We start from the raw sequence: 25021 nt of genomic DNA, 5'->3' as shown, positions 1-25021 counted from the left end.
GAAGGAGGCAGCTGGCTCTTGATAAAGATGGATGTCATGGGAATGGAAACTTTTTGGAGAGCCGATGAGGAAATAATAATGGTAAAGAGGAACGCAGTGGGCCAGCATCTGGTGGGCGGGGCATGTCTGGTGGGCCAGCATCTGGTGGGCGTGGTGTGCAGAAGTCTGTCGGGCTGGCCAGAGAGTTCTCCTTCCTCTTTAGTTAGCTGCAGTCAGGTTTTGATACCGCTGCTCTGGGGAGGACCAGGAGAAGAGGAAAGGGACTTTATTAAAGAGGAAGTGAGCCAGCATTGGCTGCCAGCAGGAACGCTAGGCAGCGGGGAGTTCAGGTGGTGGGTGGGTGGGCTCACTTGCGTCTTAGATTTATGAAGAATTTCTGTAGTTGCTTCATTATGATAGTTGTGGGTTATGGTGATTTTTAAAAAAAAGATGTTTCTGCATTTTCGGAGAAATGGTATAAATCTTATTATTGATCTATCTGAATCACTTATATTAAGATTGAAATTTTGAGCACTTTAAAATGTATGTTTAAATTAAATGAGTTAAAATGATAAGATCTAGGAAAAACTCCAACTATGGCAAAATAATGAGTTTACATAACTGTATGTATGGATATGTGTGTGTATATATGTATTTGCACAACTGTATCTTCTCATTTGTCAGTAGCAAAAAAATATTTAATATAAATTTCAGATTAAATAGAAAGTAATAGTTGCTAGAAATCAGAGAGACATGGTAGTTCTCCAGCCCCTATAGTTAAAGACGGTTAATCCTTCAAGCACAAAATTTAAGAAAATATGATATGAACACTGCTAATCTGAGAAAGGAATAGCTCCCCAAGGAGCTTCCCGGCCTTCCCAGCCTTCCTGCCTTGTTTCTTGTTTGAGACAGGATTTTTCATGGCAGCCTAGGCTGGCCTCAGACACACGGTATTCCTGCTTCCACTTCACGCAGGCTCAACCTAGAGGAGAACAAAGATACACGTTCCTCTTGGGTGGGGAAACAGTGTTGGAGCACACTTTGGCTTCAGTACCCTGAGATTTCCCAGTGAAAGTTCTTGTCCCTTCATCTGACCTGTCATCTACATCTGAGCGAATACCTGGGAGAGGAGCGAGCATGGGCTGCTGTGCTCCTGGGCCGAGGCACAATTACAGTCCAGCTCGGAATTCCCAGCAGCTGCAGTAAAAGGCTCTCAGGAAAGGAAGACAAGGAGGTGGTAATTTCTGTCTAAAAGCAAGAGAGGTGGTTTCTGCTTCACGCAGGAACTCAGCTGAGCCGCCAGGTCACAGGAGGGCTGAGTGGGACACAGCCTAAGTCTGTGAGAATGCAGCCTGATGGAAGGAAGAGGGCAGAGGTGCAGCAGTGCCACTCGCAGCCTGCCTACCTCCTGCACTGCCAGGAGAGAGGCGCCGGAGCGTAGGTGCCCATTAGCCCTCTCTACAAAGGCGCCAGGATTGGGAGAGATTAGCAGCATTTTAGTTACTGCAGCATCAGTAATGAATTAACGTTAGGACCAGAGTGTGAAGCAGCCAAAATAGGCCTTTCTCCACCTCCTGTCTCTCCATTCCTCTGGTGGTTGGTATTTTAAGATAAGAGCTAGCTAATCTGTCCATCTGTCCTTCCTCCCTTCCTCCCTTCCTTCTCCCCCTCCCTCCTTCTTTTCTTTTTCCCTTTGCAAGTGTGATCTGTCTTCAGGGAATGACTGAGTTTGTGGCTGTCTGTAGAATGTGTATCTCCCATGGTTACTCCTTCATGGCAGACTAAGGGCTCAGGAGCCCAGGCATGGCAGCCGTTGCCTATAGTTTCTGCACCGAGGAGGTCTCTTACTGACAGTCCCTTTTATTAAAGTATGACATGGCATTCGGTGAGGGTTATCACAGATTAAAGATGCTGTGACTGGATAAATTTGCAAGTGAGGGGAAGGGAGAGAAGAAGATGTGAGGGGATTGTGGCCCTCGTGGGCTAGGTATTGTGCTAGAAGCTTTACTTCTAGTTTATCAAGTATTCTTCTTTTTTGTTTTTCATTTTTAAATTTATTTAAGAAAAATACTTGCTTGTAGGATAGGCCAGTATGGTTCTCAGTGTGTAGCAGGCTGTTCTTGAACTCTTGAGCTCCGAAATCCTGCCTCAGTTTTTCTAGTGCTGAGATTACAAGATTACCTGTACCCACCTAACAATACTGTACTTACTAAGGACCTGCTTTTGTAGTGATAAGGCATTGTCAAATGTGCTGTACTGTAGAAAGGAAAAAGATCTTACTTCATCAGTGAAGACAGACTTTAAAATATAAACTTTAAAATATCATTTGTTTGGACATTCAATAGCTTACGATAATATAGTCTGACAAAAGCCTGTGATAGAGGAATAATATTGTAGGGTTACCTGTTGCTCACCAGGGCTGTGTGTGTACTGATGAGATGAGGGGAGGTGAGAGAAGTCAGGAGGAAAGTTAAGTACGTGGTCGCTTACTGAAGGAGTGGGACAGAACCTCATCAGCCAAGGACACGGCATACACACAGTAGACGCAGAGAGAAAACTGCACCGAGGAAAGACCTTGAAGGTGATGTAGCAAAGCCAGGGGCTGAGGTGGTGATGGGTGGAAGGACCTGGTGCTGTCTTGAGGGCTGGTGGGCTTGCCTGAGGAACAGGAGTTTCTAAGCTTCACGGTTCACACTGCTGTTCTCCCCTTCTGGCTTTACCAGCCTAGGAAAAGACAGGAGCACAGCAAGGAATTAGCTTGTGTGCAGGAGCGCGCGCTTGTGTTTTGGAGCTCTGTAGAATTTAGAACGGAGGGACCTGGCAGTCTGACCGACGCATGGGGCATATGTGCTGTTCACTGCACCCAGGCCTCTGCGCCACATCGACGTTGTCTACTCTGTGTGGACTCCTGCATGCTCATTACCTCAGGGTAAAACTTTTCCCAGATGTGGCTTGCCAGTTAGGTGCCACCCTGGAATGTCACTATTTTGTTTCATCTGAGCCAAAAAGATGTCACATACACACACTCTGCCCCCATGTGATTGGTTTCATGTGCCTGCCTACTCATAATTAATTAATACTTTGACTTTTCTTCTTTCTAGAACACAAGCAGACATTCCCAAACATACTGAAGAAGGGTTATCTGGAGATCAGAAAGAACCATGACAGTTACTGGCAAAGCTGTTATGCAGAACTCTCACCCTACAACTTAAACTTCTACAGCCTTGATAGCAGCGGGAATCAAAGCCCGTATGCCACGTACCAGCTTTCCCACTTCCAGAGCATATCTGTTTTAGGCAATCTTGAGGCCAGGATGGTAGACACTGTTCTCTATGACAATTCTCAGCTGCAGCTAAAGGCAGAGTCTCCGTGGGAGGCATTGGACTGGGGGCAGAAGCTCTGGGAAGTCGTGCATGCTGCTGTGCCCAGTTACATGGGACGGCAGGATGAGATGGCAAACTCTCCAGGACGTGGTCATCATGTTGACTACGCACAGAACCACTGTTTACAGAAGAAATCCAGTGGGCTGCTGGCCTCCCCTGTCTTGGATAGCCCCAAACAGTACCAAAACATCCTCAAATCAGGGACACTCTACAGACTGACTGTCCAAAACAACTGGAAGGCCTTTACATTTGTGCTGAGCAAGGCCTATCTTATGGCTTTTCACCCGGGCAAGCTAGACGAAGATCCCCTGTTGAGCTACAATGTAGATGTGTGTCTGGCTGTGCAGATAGACAACCTGGATGGTTGTGACTCTTGCTTTCAAGTAATTTTCCCCCAGGATGTCCTCCGCCTCCGGGCTGAGACCCGACAGAGGGCTCAGGAATGGATGGAGGCTCTGAAGACAGCAGCCAATGCTGCAAGGAGTTCCGAGCAAAACCTGCAAGTCACACTGAGAAACAAACCCAAGGATCAGCTAGGTGGCCATGAGCTGCGGAAGAACAAACGCCAGTCAGTGACCACCAGCTTCCTGAGCATCCTGACTACGCTGTCTTTGGAGCGAGGACTCACTGCTCAGAGTTTCAAATGTGCAGGTATGGAGTGCACATCTGGTCTGATGCTCACACTGGAGCTTCCTCAAGCCCTATGATGGCAGTTCACCTTTAAACCTTCTCACACAACAGTATAGATGTTTGTGTTAAAAATGTCTATTTATAAAAAGTATCTCTCCTCTAAGAAGTGTACTTTCCAGATCAGCTAGGACTCTGTCCCACCCACATTCCCCGGGGAAAAAAAAACTTTAAAATCTAAGTAGTGCACAGGAGGCTAAGTCAGGTTGAAAGCTAGTGTGTGTAAGTATCAAGTATCAGGTCTGCCAGGGCTACTGAGTTACAGTGTGAGACCTTATTTAAAAAATAACCCAAACCAAATCTATTCACCCTAATATCCTTTGGTAATGCAAATAGAAGCAGCCAAGTTGTACCTTAGTGAATCAAAATGACTTGGCCAAAGCCTGCTCGGAATGGAATTTAGGCTTCCTGAGCCAGCCGTGATTCTCTCTCCTCTGTTCTTGAATAAAGATCACTCTGACTGTGTATGTCACAGATGGTTTCAGGACAGAGCTTCGCCTCCCTTAGGCAAGGCAAACGATCCTAGCTAGCAGCTGAAATTGATCATGGCCTTGTCAGATGCTGTCACAGTAGAATCCATAGGAAGTCAGCATTGAGGACAGTGTGGAGCCGGCCACAAGGAGGGTGAACAGTGATGGCTGAGATAGGGGAGCCCAGGGACACAGTGTGACACAAGCTCAGTGCTCGGACACAGTTTGGACTCTGTTATTCCTCTGATTCCCCATTCTTGCCTCCCGCAAACACTGAAATAGGAAGAGAAAGGCCATCCATCCCCAGAACCAGATTTGTCCATCTACTAAGCTAAATTAAAGTTACCTCCCTTCCTTCAACCTCCCATTTATGATGATAATGAGAACACACGGAGCTCACCACCAGCCAAGCTCAGGTTTTATAAAGTTCCTGCCCTGCATTGAAAAAAAGCAAATGGTGCACTTTAAATTCAGTGCAGTCATGATGGCCACCTTTGTACTGGAAAACATTGGGATTTAAGGAGGGTCTCAGTAACGATACATAGGAACGTTCAGTGGGGTTGGCAAAAGGAGAAACTCTGAGCCAGAAATACCAGCTCAACCAGATGTGGCAGTACCCACCTATAGTTCTAGCACTTGGAAGGCTTTGAAGCAGGAGAATTGTCAGTTTGAGGCCAGTCTGGGATAGAGCATGAAAACCTGTCTCAGAAAACAAATGAAAACACATTGAGAGAAACACTGAGCCAGCACAGAAGGCACAGGAGGTAATATGTGTGTATATATATGACAGCAGGCCTTGTGCTGAGCTAGTTAGCTACTTTTGCAAGTGGTTTTGATAAGAAAATACTACTTTTAGTAGTTTTGGTTTGTTTAATTTGTCCTTTTTTGTTTTTGTTTTTTACTTATTTTAGAAGTTGTTAACATTTCAGTGTCTTTTTGGTGCATGTATTATATTTCAGAATTCAGGCATTCAACAATACTATACTAATTGCTTACAAGATAGGCATTCTGAATTCATAATATACTTGTGTGACATCCGATTGCTGATAGAGGCGTACATTTCTTCTTATTGGAAAAGAGGAGATTGGTCCAGCCTTGTTCTGCAGGCTGTCATTGGATCTGCCTTGAGAGACTGTATAGTGAGAATGAAGAAAGCATCTCTCACCTGTCTCTCCGTTTGCTCCTAAAGGACTACACATTGCCTTTGTGTTGCATTGCATTGAGAAAAGCAAATGTTGGAGAGCAAGCCCAGTGCATCTAAAACTTGGGGAGATTAAAAACAGGAAAGGCAAAGAGGAGCCAAGGCACAGAGAAGGGAGTGAAGTAGAGAAGGAAAGGATTACATAATGGACAAGAGCAGAACTTTCTGGCAGTGTCTGCCACCCGGTTCCCTGTGATAGGATGCCTCCCTTGGCTGTCTAAATTTGGAGCTTGGTAAGTCTGGATTGTTGGAGGCTAGCTGAGTAGGGGGAGCTCGGGAAGCCCAGGCACAGGGGAACAAGTGTAATATGGGTTGCTCTGCTCAGCTGTTACTTCATGCTTTGGTTTGGCACTCCAGTGGGGTCAGGTGTGTTTCTAATTTAGGGTAGAGATGCTAACTCTCATATGTAATGTACAATGTAGCATTCCAGAGTAGAACCGGTTCTGTTTCCCCTCTCCATTAGAGGATGGTATTCACTCCTTTACAATGTGTGGTTTGCAGGCCTTTTCATTCCCAGTACTAAACTGGGAAGGAAGATTGGTTTCCTGCCTCAGGCTGGGAATTATTCTGTGTGTCCTGTAGGGGGCAGAGTCTCAAAAGAAAAAGAAAAAAGAAAAAACCTTGTTACAAACCTGAATGTTTTTTAAATTACTTGGGGGCTGTTTGTTTGTCTGTCTCAGAGGTTGTTATGCAGATGGCCCTTTTAAGGATCCATGTTTCTCACAGGATTGGTAATTTAAATCACTTGATTTGCTTTTTTGCAACTGTGTCCTCCTGATGACACAGCCTGGGTGGGAAAGCAGCTAGAGCCTAGCTTGTTTGCCTTCTGGGCTGTCAATCAGTCCAGCACATTGGACTTTATGCATTCTTTGAGAAGCAAATTCACAGACTTTCATGGCTTTAGTGTATTTCTTTAGACTGTTAAGTTTTTAATGTGTGTCTACTTAGTCTCTCCCCCATTAAATATTTTGGATGAATAAGTGTTAAGTGGAAGGTTGCACTGAGTAGGCTCTTTATACTGTTGTCATTTGGTTACTATTCAGAGGAGCCGCAAATACTGGCTTTTACATATATAAAAAAAGGACAGTTGGCCCTATTTCACTAAATTCTTTCTCTAAGTGAAGACTTCTTAGGTCTCTTAAGTTGTAAACAGTTCCTACAGAGAAAATGGAGCATGACTATACCAGGATGCCAGAGGTTATGGTTCTGACGTTATATGCTGAGCCATACCTGCATATGTCTTGGCTTGTGCTTGGACTTAGGATAGTTGTGTATAATGGCTGCATAGCTTCCTCTTCAGCTCCTTGGCTGTTTAGGGAGCTCTTGCTACAGAGACCTAACCATGTTCATGCCTGTCTCCCGAGGACCCCTGAGCTTGCTTGTCCCACTTCCTGACATCTGAGAACCCATTCCTGTACTCGTTTGATTCTTTTCTGCTGGCCCAGTATTTGGGTGTGCCTGAGGTCTGAGCTTTAGAAATGTGGATGTAGCCCCTTTCCTCATTAGACTGTAGGCAGCTAGGAAAGCCAGATTGCACTTATTAAATAATTACACTGGTAACTTCCAAATAGCAGCCACAGCCAGATTCACAGACCTGAGAGCCACATTCCAGGTTCCAGAACCTTCAGAGGTAGACAGAGCCAGGTAGGACTGTGGAAGATCATTTCTGGACTGTAAAAAAAAGGTACTCAATGCAGTTGAACTTCACATTTCAATATTGCCTCTGTGGAAAGCTTCTGCAATAGAAAATGAGGTGGACTGGAATTCAGAATTGTATTTGACAATGAGGAATTTATGCTGTTAAAATATTAATGCTTAAAAGTGATTGTTCAGTTTATTAAAAATATTTATGAAGTACATAGCCCTAAGTGGTTCTAAATTTGGTTATTCACTACTGCCGTATAAATTAGACTAAAAGACAACATGCTTGTTTTCTTTAGGAATTTGACATGTACCTACTCAGCAGATACATAGTTTTCTTGGTGTTGGGGCACACAGTAATTTCTCAGCAATTAAGAAGCCTAGCAATTGAGTACCTTGGTTTGAAGAGCCTGTGACTATATGGTGTGACAGGGATTCAGTGCTCACCTTCAGAACTGTTCCTTGTGTGACTATTCTGTAATCTGGATGTGATTTAGATGGTCCACTCAGGGCAGTCCTCAGGAGTGGTTCTGCAGTTGAGTGTGGGAAGGGATGAAGAGTGGGCCTATGGCTTTCTCCTGTGCTTCCCTCGGCTGTTTCTTATGGTTTGTTCCCTGGCTGCTGTTTAACCTCTGGGGACTGTTGTTGGCGATTGTGCATCTCTGGCATCAAGAGCTGTTACTTTCCTTTTCCTTCCCCTCCAGCCTTGGGAGGGGGAAACTCAAAGGGGGGAAAAGTTTTGCTGTGAATTCTTCAGCCATTTAGTGCAAATTCCTGTAATTACCAGCATTGTGTCTCCTCTGAATGGCACATAATACAGCAGAAGCCATTCCTAATTGAGACCTTACAGGAGGTACAAATCCCCTCTTTGTTCAGCCTGACAAATTAGTGCCAGAAAGTGGCAGGGTCCGAATGGGAATCAAAGGCAAGAAGCACAAAGATGGGACTTAAGGCTACAGTAATAACCCTCTCTTGTCCTGAAGGAAAAAAGTAATGACCAATGAAAATGAAGGCTTTTTCCCCCTTGTGTGTGTGTTGTTGTTGTTATAAATTCCCTTGACATGACAGCACCTCAGGGCTGCTCTATTTATTTAGTAGAAGTGATTAAATAGTAATACAACAGGGTAGACCATTGTTTCCCTGGGCACCCCCCATCTCACAGACCCCTGTTGCCTTGGCTAATTGATTGACAATGGACCTCTGAAAAAGAAGTTTGTTGTTAGGAGCTGGGATGTGGAGCATCCCTGCACCCTGCTGTGTGCATGCACCGGTCATTTCAGTGTGAACTGCACTCCAGTTTTCCTTTGCCTCACCTCACTGCTTCTTCCTCCCTTTGCTCTCTTTCTGTCCTGCATTACTTCTCTGCTCCCTCTTTCCTCCCTGACACAGATAGGCTGGTAGCAGGGAGTTAGAATTTGAGTACAGGCTTTGGAGAGATTTATCTTTGGGGTCAGCTCTCCATCCCTGCTCTGGGGGTAAGACAGAAGGACAGAATGAGGGAGGAAAGGGATTGCGGGTGCTTTCTGGCGGCTTTTAATGTGTGGGAATGGTTGTGTGGAAGTAGTGTTTGCTCTTAAGAGTTTTCTCCCTGAAATTTCTTGCTCAGTTCCGTGAAGGGGGAAAAAGTTCTTACATCAATTGCATTTACATGTTGGGGGAGGGGGAGTTTGGAGCCAAAAACAAATCCTTTTTTCAGGGGTTTTCGGTTTCTGAGAAACCAGACTTGATTACTTGAAAATCAGATCTGTTTGTTGGTGTAACTCAGGACCTTAAGGATGCTGGAGGCTGTGGGAGGATGGCGAAAGGCCTCTAGGCAGATAATTAATGCGCCCCCCAGTTGTATATGCTCAACTAGCTAAACTGAAGATAAATCCCTAATTTAACTCTGTTACAGCTGCAAAAACAAATCATTTTAAGCCCCCAGGAAAGCAAAATATGTTAAACAAACATTATCGACCTCGCTAATACCAGGTGGCATTTCGTGTGATAAATGAGGACATATTTCTGGCAAGTGCCTGTTTTATGACATCGTTTAGACATAAAAAATACCTTTACCCTAGCAATACAAGCATCCCCGATAGAAAGTATAGAGAGGTTAATTATTAATTTGGTAGCTACCAGTTTGGAAATAAGCAACAATTCTTTCTGCCTTGGGCCTCATCAGTTACTTATTGGCCTTGAAGTAAATCCTGCAAAGTGGTAATTGTTGAGAAAAAGACATTGAATCTGGCAGCTGATGGTGTGAATCTACTTAAAGGAAGACCTTGGTTCCCAGGTGGAAAGAGGAGCAGTTATGTATTTTACTCTTAGGGGGGAAAAGTATGAACATGCTAAGGAAAATTTGTTTTCACCCTGTGTGAAAAATTAAGGGGTAATTTGGCATACCACAGTTCTGGTCTTCTAAGGAAATCAACTTGGAAAGCGGAAGGAAGAGGTTCTTGTTTGTGTTTGCTATCCTTTTATTTACTACTGCTTCAGCTTTGTCTCCCTTTTGGTAGGAATAGTAATAAATTTATTATAATAACAAAATTTATCTGATTAGTGTATTTGACTAGTTTGTTTGAAAGAGTATTTGATTAGTGTAGAGAATTAGAGGAAGAAAAAAATGGAAGAAAAATGCAAATTATCCTACAAGGCGTAGAATCGGCTTGAATAAATAAAAAGCACTTAATCTGATGTTTCGTTGTCATATTGTCTAAATTATTTCGCTGTTTTGTGTTGTAGTTTCTGATACAAAGGAGAGATCACTAGGGTTTTGTGTGCCCGTGTGTGCACTAAATGGCTAAATTTTATTTCTCTAACCTTGAATATGAACACAAATGTTGCTCATAGTAAAAAAAAATCTTCAAGTAGAATTTTAATTTTAGTGTTCATCATGTTAACAAATATTTAGAAGGGAGAAATCATATTTATTTATTAAATTTATTAAAAATGTATTAAAAACTTTACATGTATCACACACACTCTCCCAGGATCCATGGGATATGGAAACAGGAATGACGTGTAGGCTGAGGCCTCCAAAGCTGAGTAGAAAGTCCCGTCCCTCAAATGGTGTGTAATTGGAGGGAATGCTCAAGAGAATGAGTGTGGGTAGCCACTGACTTGAGACTCTTGCAAGAGAATCCCCATTGTGATTTGAAAATTGAAGAGTTAAAAAGGCCTTCCATTTTAGACTTTGTTTGTAACCCCCAGGGAAATCCCCTTGGCTTTTATTACATCTAGAATAGATGATATTGTATGCCCATTATGCAGTAGGTACCATGTGAGGCACAAGAGAAGGCAGAGGTGTGGCCTGAAATGCCCAGGATTTAGTTGGTTGTTGTTGAGGATGCACTAAAGGGAAATGAGGCTACTGGGATACGAGGTCAGGTCTCCCGTGCAGTGCCTGGTGTTTAGAAAGACACCGGCGAGGCCTAGCCTAATCACCAACACTATGAAACAGGTTATCACAGGTCACAGTTATGTTGTTGTGTGAATGACTGACAGTTTTATCCAAGCATTGCTGACTAATAGGTCCATGTTTGTCTAAAAGGTTGTCCAGGAAGATTCAGAATTTATTAAGATAAACACTGGAGTCCTGCCTGGGTTTCTAGTTCTTCCCTGGATAAATCACTTTATTTCTCTGTACTTTCATGTTTTTCATCTCAAATGTGAGAACACAATCACATCTACCTTATTACTTTGACTGCAGATAATTTGAATTTAAGAGCTTAGGACAGGGCCTGGTACCTAGTAAGGCTAGCTTTTATTGATATTTGCCTACATATGACAATTGCCCTGATAAGATCACGTAAATGTATATACCATAGTTATAGCTATCACAAAACTGAGTTGGACCATTAAGATGTAAAATGACAGAACTGAGCAAGTCAAGCTAGAGAAGGGGCTGAAGGCAAATGAGATGAAACTTAGAGTGATAGCTACCCAGTCTTTACTCATATTCAGAACCCTGACTTCGGAGATGGAGGGCAGAGGAGACTTGACCAGCAGCAGTCCGTGTAGGCACACACGTGAGACAACTGGAAGCCAGCATTGGGTCTGCTTTGGCTCCATCAAAAGCATTTACAAAACAGGCCCCAGAAGAAATGCTTATCTAGCTGGTAAAGGCACCTGCTGCAGAGCATACCCACCTGAGTTAAGTTAGATCTCATGACCCACAGGTAAAAGGAGAGAACAGACTTCTACATGTGCCCTGTAGCTCCAACACCCCCCACATAAGTGAATGCATACAACATAAACTTTTTTTAAAAAAGAGATACCCTTAATGTCCCCGGTCCTGGACAGACCACATCTGGAATTTTCAGTTACAGATGTTGCTTTTTTAACACCCACATCTGTTGATATAGAAGATGGGTAAGGTACTAAAATCAGTGTACACGTGTGACTAGAAGAGGGAGGACAGAATGTTAGTGTTGGATGTTTGAAAGCTGCCACTTATGAAATAGGCTCACTTGGTGTAATTCCATTTGACTAATGTGGCAGAACTACTGAGAGTGGGTTGGACTTCTGTGGCCAAGGGGAGAGATGAGCAGAGGCTTGTCTAGTGGGATTAGAAAACCTCGAATTTCCAATGTCAGGATACTTAGATTGACAGCTGGAGAGATGGCTCAGAGGACAAGAACACTGGCTGCTTTTCTAGAGTCCTGGGTTCTATACCTAACACCTACACGACAGTTCACAATGATCTGACTCCAGTTCCAAGGGCTCTAGTGCCCTCACAGGGATGCTGTGGACACCAGCTATACAAGTGGTACACAGAAATACATGTGCCAAAGCATCATACACACAAAACAAAATTAACATGAACACATTGCTTAAAGATACTTGGATTGTGTGAATTTGTCTCTCTGCAAGACAGATGTCTTAATTCGGGCCTCCTCCAAGTGTTTATTGAGCCCCTACTAAGTTCTGCGCACCATGCCTGGTATACAGAAAACAAGACAGCCCTATTCTGTGTAAGTAATTATAACACAATTAAATTGAGACCTTTAGTTCTTTGCACACACCCCCCCCCCAAGTGTTCTTGCTCTATACAGTTCTGTTTTCTCTCATATCCTGTTGTTTTCTTAGTGTCTGTGGTTTAGACATAAATGAGATTAATGCCTTCCATTTAACTATCATCCAGTAAACCCCCTTTCCTTTGGTATGCCAGAAGAAATATCAATTGGAAAAGACGGATGATGGGAATCCTCTTCCAGGCTCTGATGTCTGTCCTTGTATAAATTACTCTACTTTCTATTTTTTTTAAGAGTCTAAGTTTCTAGGTCTAGGGAAAAAAAATCTTATGGGTAGCAAGAATATGAATGTACACTGAAACAGTAACATGGGTCTATGAAGAACAGTGTTATATAATTTGTATTTTAAACTATTTCACATCCCGAAATTCAAGGAGATTTGATCACTTTATGTAAGTAGGCCGTTTGATTTTATAGGATATAAATTTGCCTTTTTGATTTATTCCTAGTATTTTCATCACAGAAGTCACATGTATCTCTTTGATATATTTCAGAAGAAAAAGATCATTTTGAATTTCAGAAGACAGGGATCTTTTGATAGACCTTCCTGAACTTCATAGGCATCACTGTGCTTTTTTTTAAGCTGTTCATTTCTCTGAGTCTTTGTTGCTATACTTTGGTCTGGAAAGTTCTTGTCCCTTTTTGTAGCTTCCTTTTTGGCTAACATTGTTCTCATCACGTGTTCGTTTCTGCTCAAACTTCTGAAGAAAGTGTTACTGGACGATTGGACTCCACATTGAGTTAAAAGTTTCTATTTACTGACCTTTTCCTGGGAGAGAAATTGGTCTAGGTGTGGTTTAGGATAGACTGGGTAAGTTGAGACCCTTCTTAATTCCTACCGAGGATCTTTCAATGTCTAAGCCTCTTATGGAGTCCTAAGAGTAAGAATTCTTAAGAGGCTTTCTAAAATCTGTCTAAGGCAGAACCAAAATTATATAAAAATTTACCTTCTTTTTTATTTTTTGGACAGGATTTTTCTATGTAGTTCAGGCTAGCATTGAACTTAACTATGATCCTTCTTTCTTGAGCCTCCCAGGTACCTAAGGGTTACCCCTAGACTTGACATTTTTAACTCATCTGTAAATAAGGTAGTCTAATAGAGCAATCCAATTTATTTCTTGAATTAATTTTTAAAAAAAAACTAATTATTTAATTTTTTTGGGAACATGGTCGATAGTCTCAGAAATTGAACTGAGGGGTTACTTAAAAGTTAATTTTATAGAAGGAAATATGACTTTATGCCCATATATCTTTACACATTGATAAATGCTAACATTGAAAATGTTTTAATGAAATCAAATCAATAAAAACCCAAAGAGCACCAAGCTCCTTTCTTGCTTTGGATGGAAATTAGGGCACGCTAACCAAGCAGTGAACGCTAAGATCGGGGGTGGTGGCTGCTGTGGGAGTCCTTGGCTGTGGTTGTGGATGTAGTTCTGTACTGTACACTCTGTTCAACCTCCCCGTGTATCTTAAATGTTCTCTTTCCTAAGTCTTTCTTGACCATCTCTATCTCTGCTCCTTCCTTTTTCTCATGTCCCAGGAAGAACATTATCCTCACGAGCTTCCCTTGTCTACTTGGGTGGACCACTGTTATAGCCTGTGACTTTGTCTCACTTTTTACCGGGAAGACCTTAGTATCCTAAGATGCCTATCAAAGATCTGTCTACCCCAAGACAAACCCAATCAAAGGATGTCTTAGTGTCCACATTAGAATCATGTGCGTGATGTGAGAAGGACAGTCTGGACCCATCCTATGACCTATTGAAGTCAGAATATGATATTTTCAAATTAACTAAATGTATATAGACTTGGAGAAAGTACTAACCCAGCTATAAAATCTTGTGCTGCTGTTGTTCCTTTGGTTTTTCTAGAAAGGATCTCTCTGTGTAACAGCCCTGGCTTTCCTGGAACTTTCTCTGTAGATCAGACTGGCCTTTGCCTCCCATGTGCTGGGATCAAAGGTGTGTACCACCACCCGCTGGTAATAGAATGTTCTTATAGGTAAACCATCCTTTAGTTTTTCCAAGGTTATATGAGCATATTCCTTTAAAGTGTTTCTTCTGTGTATGTTAAACATTTCAACCATGAAGGTATTGATTTTCTGAAAAAGCACTAGGTTTTCATGTTACCTTATACTATGGAAGCATTCATGATATTCTAACAGGGTTCTAGGCTGTGCTGAATTTAAAGAAAGTACAGGGATAGTTCTAACTATTTACCTACATTCTGACTTCAATTTGTCTGACAACCATAGTTGGTGTTTGAATTTTGGGACAGCATTTTTATCATTTAGATTTGCCTCCAACTCCAGTGTCTTTCACTCAGATAGCCACACGGGCTCATAACTAGCGTTACATTCTAAGTTCCCTGTGGGATGTGTCAGTTACATCCATGTGTGAGCATGTTAAAGTTCAGACTGGCCCTATTTACAGGTGCTTTTACAGCTTTCAGTTGCTTCCCACTAGTTTGGCTTGAATTTCCTCATCCCTGTTGGCCTGCCCACTGGGTTTTAGACCCTTTGCCTAAGCATTAGCACTGGATTCATTTTTTTTTTTTCCTCTCTCAAGCTTTCAGTTGATTCTTTCTGAAGAGTGCTACTCCCAGCATTATCCAAACTCATATTTCAGGTCAGTGCTCTGATGCCCCTTCCTTAAGAGCACTTTTTGCAACCCCTCAAACTGCTTAGGATTTATTAAATCACCTCACTATGATGCAAGCTTAGTGCCCCTTGCTCAACTGCTATGCACAAATGAGATTGTAAGATTTTGTGTGTGTGTGGTTGTTTCCTGTGTGTGGCTGAAGGTACTGCCCTGGCAGTTGCTGTGTCCATCCTGTTCATTGCCATCTGCCTAACTCTGAATCTGCTGTAGCTTAGATGTGAGCTGAATGGTTGTGGTGACTGGACCTTCCTTCAGCACGCCACATGGGCTTCGCTGCTCTCCCACCGTTTCTAGGGATCTCAGGCAGGAGTCTTCTGCACAACAAATTCACATGTTCACCACTAAGCCGTCTAAGTTGTTTAAGATTACTAGTAGATGATGAGTGTGAAACCCACTCATGCCAAACTTGTGATGACGTTGCATCTTCAGCTTCTAGGCACTTCTGGGAACTCTATTATCAGAACTTACTTGGCACATCTGTACATACTCTGTTTCACCTGTTATTCACCACAGTTCAAGTATGACACTCAGTCTTCTATAAGGCCATTCCATTTCACATGCCAGCTACAGTTGTCAGGACCACTGGGTCACATTCACTCTGACTGGCTATAAATGCTCAGAGGTCTGTGTGATAATTTGCTAAAACAACCAACAGGACTCAGAAAAGAGCTATACTTAGAATTAACTGTTTTATTATAAAGGATATGAATCAGAAGCAACCAAATGAACAGACTGTCTGCTCTTGGGGATCAGAGTGCACCACCATCTCATCACATGATCGGTTCAAAGAGCGGAAACTCCCCAAAATTTTGTGCCCAAGCTGTGTACATTGTAAATAGGTCAATAGTTGATTCACCAGCCGCATGATTGAACTCAGTCTTCAGCCAATCTTTCTCCCTGGGTTCAGGCTGACTAGAAGACTGTAACTCTCTATTCACGCGCTGGTTCTTTCTGGTGACCAGCTCTCTTCCTGAAGCCACCTAGTAGCTTCACTACTGTAAACTCAGGTGTGATTTAATGGGCTCATGAATAGTAAAGGCATTTGAATCATTTAGGGAAAATTCCAAGAATTCTAGAAGCTCCCAGGGTGATCCAGGGTGAAGACTACACATGCTATTATATAGCAGCACAGGGTAGTATATAACTATTTCCAAAAACAAAATGGCACCTAGCTGGAAGGGGGATGTATCATGTATGTGGTTTCCCCTCGGCACTCAGCTGCCCCATCGTTTCAGTCAGCTGACTTTCAGCACTGACTAGCTGTCTAGGGGAGGAGATGGTTGGTGATATTTTCCTGGGTGCTCCTGGGGCCAAAATGCTTCAGAGGCAGGCTAGAACATACCAGCTTTATTCTGTCTACCCCCTGCAATCCCCCAGAGCACCAGCTGCCCCAATGCAGATACCACTCTCAAGTTTTACCTTAAAATGGCATGTTTATTTTTTAAATATATACAAAATCACAAACTAAATTACTTTTCTCTATTACTTTTGACCAAAAAGAAAATCTATTTGATGTATGCATACCACAGGAACTAGGATTCTAACATGTTAGATGTGGATGGGAAGCTATTTCCAACAAGAGTAGAAATCACACACACACCAAAGCTTATGTCTTCCTCATTTAATTCATACAGGGCTGAACCAAAAGCCATACTGAAAGTTACTATCCTTTCAAATCACCAGGCCTGTGCCTCTGACTTAGAGGATCGGACTTATCTTGACAGTCTTGATCTCTTTCTCCTATTTCATCAATAAAGATGTCCTTCTCAAGCCCCAGACTCTTTAGAGACCACACAGAATAATAGGCACACCTGATGTGTGGCTGGGGGGCATCCAGACTCAGTGGGTCAGTAATAAATTAGGAACACAGAAGCCTGGTCTCCTGCCACTGACTTACAACCTCAAGCCAGCCTTTCCAGTCCTGTGAGTCAGCACCAACACTTTGTCCTGTGGGAAGGATTAGCCACTTTGTCTGTAGTTTATTTACCACAAAATTCTAGCCAAACCAAAGTCATATATCTTAAGTCAGCAATACTGTACATCACTGTATTTTTGACCAGAAAACATGGGGAGGGTCCTCAGTGATGTCTTAGATAAAGAGAAGTCTGTGGCCTAACAATGAATAAGCCATCTTTGGGAAAATGATGTTTCTCATCCATTGCTAGGATGAGGGATTTTAGCTTGAATAAAAGGTGCCAGACAATGCCAAATGCTTCCTGGCATCTCCTGAAGCTTAATCTTACCAATAACCATACCAGCGTGCACATGTCAGTTGCTTTCCTCTTTCCTTCCCTACCTGGATGCTCTCTGTCTAAGCCGTGAGCTTTAAGGAGTTTTACAGGACTATTAAGCAATGTCTTCCTTTTCCTTTCGGATATTGCAAAGAAGAGATAAAAATTGTATTGTCCAGAGACCTCATTTATTATTTTGTAATAAACCCCTACATTACATTCCTTTATGCATCTGGCCACAGCTGGAATCCCTGAGATAATACCTCTTACTGCGGTAGGCAGAATACCAGCTCTCTGAGGTCAAGCTGAACATGCCAGGAACCTTCTTTTAAACTCACTTGTTAGGGAGATACCTCAGATGAATGGCATTTGTCACACAAGTCTGGTGACCTGAGTTTGATCCCCAGAACCCATGTAAAGGTAGAAGAAGAGAACCAGGTCCCTAATATTGTCTCTTGGCTTCTACAACTGCACAGTTGTACGTGCACACCCCCATCACAATAATACATAAATATTTAAAAACTAAACACCACTTGGATACTTCATTTCTTCATCTGTGAAGAGTTCTGATTGGGGGCTGAGAGAGAATTAGGGATTATTAGCTAAGAAATTCCTTTGAAATGGCAAAGTGAGGACCAGAAAATAGGAAATTTCTACTTATATCAGCAGTTCTTTAATTTTCCCTACCCTGTCTAAATAAAAGCATTAAATAGCCTGTCTTTCATACCAAACATTTAGTTAAAAGATTCACTTTGGAAATGTTCTCAGATGTATTTTTAGGAGAAACAAAAACCTGGAACTCGAAAAACAGAGGAATAAAGGAAAGAAGCAAGGCAAGGTACTCTCCAAAACTCATAAGGCATTTGGAATGTGGTGGGAATGAAAATGAGATCCAAGCACGGACTGATAGGAACCTGATGAAAGTCATCTCTTTCCATTTTGAGACTGTCCCTAGGACTCTTTGGGTCCACTCTCATGACTTTAATTTTATCAGATTGTTGTCATTACTGAAATAGCTCAAGTAGGCATTACTCTGTGAGATGCTGTCGGGGAAGAAGGAAGATTGTGTTTTAAAGATACAGTAAGGTTCAAAGAGATGAGACCTCATGCAGTATGAGGGAAGAGAAGCAGTGTTAAGAACAGGGAGAGGCGTGAGGGGAAGTCAGAGGGCGCGGTGCAACACTACATGTGATTAAGCCACAGACTGAATGGGGCTAAAGCAAGTAGAGACTTCTAAATCCAAGCTGGAAGAGAAGATAAGGTCCAGAAACAGAGAAGAAACGGCTTCTCTCTCAGATAAACCAAAAGGAGAATATCAACTTTTAAGCTGCTAAAAGGTTGTTGACCTTTGAGACCAGTCATAATAGAGATGTAACTAGGAAATCACACAGAGAGAGCTAGTGGTGATTTAACAGAACATTAAATGCCAGGGGAAGGCACTGTAGAAAGAACATAATTGGAGCATACATTGGATTCTTGGCAAGATAAAGTATTTGGAGCAGGGTATGTTGGGCCAGATTCTTGTTTTAGCATGGGATCTTTTAGAAGACACAAATGATTAAGATACAAAATAATATAACATCTTCAACATGAAAATAATGCCAAAGGAAGGTCCTGAATTAAGAGACAGGGTTTCTTCTTTTCTCGCGCTAAGCTCATTACAGAGGAACACTCCAGTAAGGCAGCTCATTTAGTGCACTTCTTTCTCCAGCTCTCAGTGTGCAAGTTCTAAGTAGCCTAGCCTAGTCTTTGCATTTTCCATAGTGAGGCTGGCCTGTCCGGATCGCAGGGCTTCAGGCCCAGTATTACAATATTGCCAGTGGAGGAACTAAGCAATGCTCAAGGAGCAGTGTGCCTGTGGCCAGTGGTCTTCAGTAAGGGTCCTCAGTGAGTCACCAGAGGGTTGATTTGTAATTTGTTAAGAAAAAGCCCCAAAGTTCCAAGCAGATTGTCTAAAAGTCCAGGGTGCAACATGACAAGACCTCTTCTGCACGGCACTTCTTTTACCAAGCAGCTTCGTGATTTTCTTTGGGTAAGAAAGTCAAGCTTGTAGAAGGGCTTTCTCCACTTCCTGCTAGAAGTTACAGCCATTGCTGGCACAGGGAGTGATTAAATTGAGTGCGTATAGGGATCTCTGATTTCACTCTCCTGTTTGAACTGGCGAAGGTTTTAGCAATGACGTGTCTGTCATTTTAGCCCATGTGATGTGTTGTTTTGGAGGCTTGCCCTGCGCAACATCACTTTCTCTCCAGACTACCTGTTCCTCTGACTCTGGAGCCCCCCCCTCCCATAGCAGTCGGGGGCTCAGCGCATCATGGTCATATTGACAGACCCATACCCATACCTTCACCCTCCTATAACTGTTCCCAGCCAAGACCCAGTCAAGTTGTGAGTGGTGTAAGGACCAGGTGGTTCTCTCCTCTTCCACTTTGTCTTAGCCTGCCTGAGTCTAAAGCTCAGACTGCCACCATTTGAGACAGCCCCACAGATCCTCTGCCATTACATCACTTTGCCCCAGCAAGGCCTCTCGTGTTTTAGCTTACCATTCCGAGCTCTTTGCCAAGCACCTCTTCTTACAGTGGCACTCGCATAACTGAACACTGTGGTTCCCAAGCATGCTCTTGTTTCTTACTTGAGTCTTCACTGACATGACTTTTTCTAAAATCTTTTCCCCCTCAAAATCCAACAATTGGGGAAGTCAAGTCATTGACTTTAAGAGGAAAACAAGAATAGAGGAATTACTACATTTGGACTGGTTTAAATCCACTAGAAGGTGAATTGTAACCTTAAGTTATGAAACCTGTCTTACACTAATACCTGTCTTACACTAAAATAACCCTGCCACTGAGATGTTTCATAGGAAAAATGAAAAGAAACTTTACCACTCAAATCATGTCTTTTGGAAGTATAGATTTCTCATAGGTCATTCTATTTACAACTCAAGGCAGATACTTAATAGATGAAAAGCGGTCAGTCTCCCCAGAATGGCACACATTATTTGCTTACTCGACTTAGCAAAAATCAAGATTTATTGCCTTTCAAGATAAATTTTGACTAAATATTGACTTTAGATTCTCAATCATTGTTTGCCTGAAAGACAAACAATAAATCCTGACACTTCTCACCAGAAGTTGGAATCAACACAGTATTTATTAATTTATTTCACACAGTTTATAATTAAAACATTTTTTAACTTAAAACTTTTAACATTTATATTGTAGTGTTTATCTGAATGTATGTGTGTGCACCACCTGCTCTTGGTGCCTGTCGAGGTTAGAAGAGGGCATCAGATGCCTTGGAGCTGGAGTTCTGAATGGTTGTGAATCATTGTCTGGGAGCTGGGAATCAAACCTGAGTCCCTGCAAGAGCAAAAGTGCTCTTAACTGCTGATCCATCTTTCTAGCTCACGATTTATAATCTTCATAACAACATTCCACAAGATTGGACAAATACTGTCGAATTTAATAAGCTTATGTTTTCAGTCAGCAGTAATCAATCACCTGGCATGTGATAATCCCTTCATTTCTTAGTTAAATATAGTTCCTATACTACTGTTAGTACAGTCAACATACTGTACATAAAAACTGACTCAACTAGAAATATTCAATACAAAATTCAAACCCCCCAACTAGAAAACCCAAGCCAAACAAAAGCTCACCTAACAGCTTACAGTATGCTTGGAATTTGTGATCCTATTCAGACCATAAAGAAAGAAAAAAATCCAATGGCTGACTTTTTTGGCTGCCATATTCTGCAAATCAGTCAATCAATCAATCAATCAGTCAGTTAATCCACAACAATAATTTGTAGGTAACCTGTGTCTTGATAGTTGCCATCTGCTGGTTCCAGTCTCCTCATCTCTCACTGCTGTGTCTCTAGATAAAATGGGCACCAGACTCTTAGTGCATCAAGGAACAGTGCTAGTACTTTACGAGTAATGTTTGCCACACTGCTGCTGAAATCTCGGGTCTGGGAGATGGTCACATGCATCTCCCAGCCCCAGAGGAGCTGTTCACTTCTGCTGTATTCCTAAGGACAGAGCTGTGCTAGGAACAGCTGCCGTTCATTCTGCAAATACCAACGCACGTTAACCTAAGTACCTAAGTGTGACAACCATGCTAGGGACAGCTTCCTTCCATGCCTAGTTTATGCTTTTGAGCGCGTGTCAGCCCTCGGACTGCACAGCAGAACTTTATGAGGCAAGTTCCAGACAATAAGTAGTGACTTTACCCTATACGCCTCCCAGTGCGTAGATGAACATAAAATGAAACCCAGCAGACAAACGTTATTCTGTAATAAACAGAAGTGACTTCAGGATAGGTTTGGAGACCATTGGTGAGTATGTTTTAGGGTCATGTTTAAGCTAGAAAGGTCATATTTAAAGCTGGGGGTGAGGCATTGGTCACTAAGCAGCACCTATTCTTATCTTTTTGACCAGTTGATGAGTCTTTACACTGTTTTCCACTGCTGAAAGAAGTTTCTCTCACTAAGGTTGAGAACAGCTCTAGTGCGGCTTTAGAAGGTAGGTCTCTAAATGATAGCCCAGGTTATCCTTGAACTTGTTCCCGATCCTCCTGCCTCCGCATCCCGAGTGCTGGGATTACAGTACACACCTCTACCATCAGGCCTTTTCTTTCCCCCTTTTGCGAAGGCACGTTCTTCTGTTCTTCTGTCTTCTGGTTCTATTTCTGATTCTTTAGAGCATCTCTACCTGCCATGAGCTCATGGAAGTGTGTGCATGCTCACGTTACAGGATGGAAAGTGCTTAGAGTAGACACTGAGTCACCTAGGAATGGATCCAGCCTCAGCTCGTGTCCTTCCCTGTTGGACGTCTGGGTGCCCTGGTTTAGGGTAGGCAGCAGAAGTTGACAGCTATTAAGCAAGGAGAAGGCTGTTGGCCCCTGCTCAAGACCTTGGCCTCAATAGCTCCATATTGCAGCCGGCCAAGCTAAGTAGGTACATTTGTGGAAGAAAGATTGTGCTTTGTGGAAAATTATGCCAGAATTTCTGTTCCAAGCCTTAGACTCTTTTGGATGTCTTCTTAAAGACTGTTTGTAAAATGGACTGTATATGCAGCAAACAGGGTTCTGGGTAAATGGTAACATTTGTTTCCAAAAGAGTATCAGGGGGAAGCTGAACTCTTAGAGCATGTGTTCATTAAAGATGTGAAGTGGGGTGGGAAGCAATAAAAAAAAAGGGCCAGTGAGCGCTCTTGTGAAATACTTTTTTGTTCTTATGAATTGAACAGTCTGAAAAGTTTCAAAAAGAACCTGGGAGAATGTGTTTGCTTTGATCTGACAAGTAGAGTGTCCCCTTCCACAAATGCCCTTGAATTTAGAAAGTTATTGAAAATCTGTTTGAAAGTACATAAAAATATATGTAAATAAGCCCTAATTAGTTATTTCAATTAATTATTGTCTGTCTACTTTGCAGCTCTATTTTTCCCCCATAATGTTGCTTTTCAGGGTCCACTTTTGGCACTCTTGAAAAAAATGTTTCTTAACAGTCATTTTTAAGAAAGCACACTTTCCCCTGTTGAAAACTTCACACACACAATGATAAATTAAAATCCCAGATTGTGCCTGTTTGTGAAGAGTTGCTTCTGATGTTTTCAGTTCATGACCTACAGTATGACAGTGAGGGAACCTTCACTGGAATCAGCAGAGCAGGGTTTCCTTCTTGAAACAAATGATATGTGCTGTCTGGAAGACAATGACTCTGTCAGGTCAGTAGTCTCTCTCCCAACCACACTGTCTCAGAGGAAAGTACGTTGGATTCAAGGCTAAAAAGCTGTAATTCTTTCTCAGCTGAACAGGCTTCCTGGTCATAATGAGAATGCTCTGGCAGTAGAGCTCTTGCAGAGCATGCTCAGATCTTTAGTTCCATCTGCAGTATGGGGAATAAATACTTCTAGACTGGGTTTGGGGTTCTTTTCCATAGCTAATGTTTAGAAATTGACCAAGAACTGAGACTTAATTTTGGAAGACATGGCAGTATAATTTGCACTGTCATGTAGAGCTTCAAGAGACCTGAGGTCTCTGAGAAACCAGGGAACCAGTCCTAGCCTTTATCATCAGAGTCCCTGAAAAGGAATAGGGAAAGATGCTCATGAGAAACATGGACCCAACCAGAATTGTCTCAAGGAGGGCTCTACATTTGCCACAAACCACTAGAAAACTTGGATGCTCACTGCATTTGACTGTCCACTGATCTTAGCTATCCAGTTTATTCTATTGTGAGGCAGCAAGCCTAGAGAGTTGGATGAGTCAGGTTCACAACATGCACTGGACAGGAGTGCCCTAGGCTTCCTGGACTCTGGATTAGCACTTCTCTGTACACAAAGTAGACTTTGGCATGCAGACAGGTCAGAAACGACTTGAGAACTGAGCAGATGGCACGGTTCCACAGAAGGAAGTGAAGGCACTCAGGGGCCACAGGTAGCAGTTACACAGTTGCCCATGTCTGACCTAAAACCCCAAAGAGCCTTAGCTGCGTTCTCTCAGTCCTCTTCCTCACCGTCCGTGAGCCCAGAAACCCGTGCAGAGTTCTGAGAATGCTGAGCGTGTCTCAGTGGCACATGTAGTTGGATATCTGCTTAGGACCTGTGTGCCCAGTTGAAATAATAAACATTTTAGACTATATATTTTGTATGCATATTTCTATATGCAAATTTTAAAATGTTGCATATATATTATAGAACATTATAGTAAAGTCATTAAAATTACAGACTGGTAAGCCCATTTCTATTAATCTTCAGAAGATGCTTACTAGTATTTAATATACACCAAACAATTGAAACCCCAAACCTACCTAATTAATTTTTTCAGTGCTCTGTGGTGGGAATTTGCCTATAGCGATGATTCTGACTGTGCATCTGCAAGATCACAGTCACTTGTTAATCCATTAGGAAAGATTGAATTCTGTTGTTTGCTGCTCTAAGGCAGTGAGTGGGACCTGGAGAACAGAGCTGATAAATGAGGCAGAATAAAGTCTGATGTGATAGCCAACTTTATTCAGAGCATCAGACAACTTATACTCTGAGAGTTACGAGGAATAGCCTGAGTAAAGCATATATGTAATCTCAAGGGCAAGCCATCCATGGCTGACAAACAGCACATGGAAAAAACACGGCTTTCCATAGAGGCACATACATAAATACCAATAGCCAGGTGTCATGAGTAATCTGAAGTCAATGCAGTCCTATCCGATACACCTGGGAGGAATATAGAAACACATTCCAAGAACGATTCTGTGTTTTCTTAGAGACTTCTCTTAGGTCCCAAGACTTCTTGGAGTTTTCTCACAAGCACTCAGAAATCTCGCACGACTCCGTTCTTGCTCATGCTCTGCCACTATGTCTTTCAATGTTAACTCAGTTTGACTGCACTAATTATCAGGGACAGCAGTGTCCTCAGGGTTTGGACGTGTCAGCTCCCTCTTGACACTGTTTACTGATTACAGGTAAACACGTTAACGTGCAAGCTTTAGAACTGTAATAGGAATAGTGATGAAAGCAGGCCGTTTGAAGAGGCAGGCAACAAGGTTCGGAGGATTAATTTGGGGATAGCTGTAGGAAATTACAGTCTTTTATGTGTATGTTTGTTGCATGGGCCAGAGGGTTCCTAGTTTATCATGCCTTGACACAAACATTTATTGGTTGTCCACTATGTGTTAAACTCTCTGTTAAGTGCTGAGGTTTAAAAAGCATATCTGAAAAGTTTACAGTGTGCCTGGCTGGAGAGGCTCATAAA

The 25021-nt window shown here is 42.4% G+C and overlaps 1 protein-coding gene across 1 annotated transcript in view; it reads left to right on the top strand.

Annotated features, from left to right (window-relative positions):
* The window catches only part of PLEKHM3 (pleckstrin homology domain containing M3), a gene marked incomplete at its 3' end in the record, with an annotated part of 150081 nt that overhangs the window by 29796 nt on the left and 95264 nt on the right, over positions 1–25021 (top strand). Inside the window, exon 4 of the mRNA XM_080932667.1 lies at positions 3081–4013. Within this exon, the coding sequence (XP_080788793.1) occupies positions 3081–4013 (933 nt within the window). The remainder of the gene's footprint in view (positions 1–3080; positions 4014–25021) is intronic.

The sequence above is a fragment of the Micromys minutus genome, assembly GCF_963924665.1.
Source record: "Micromys minutus genome assembly, chromosome: 19".
Taxonomy (NCBI): domain Eukaryota; kingdom Metazoa; phylum Chordata; class Mammalia; order Rodentia; family Muridae; genus Micromys; species Micromys minutus.
Note: the sequence above shows the minus strand (reverse complement) of the source record. Positions and strands in the feature narration are given on the sequence as shown.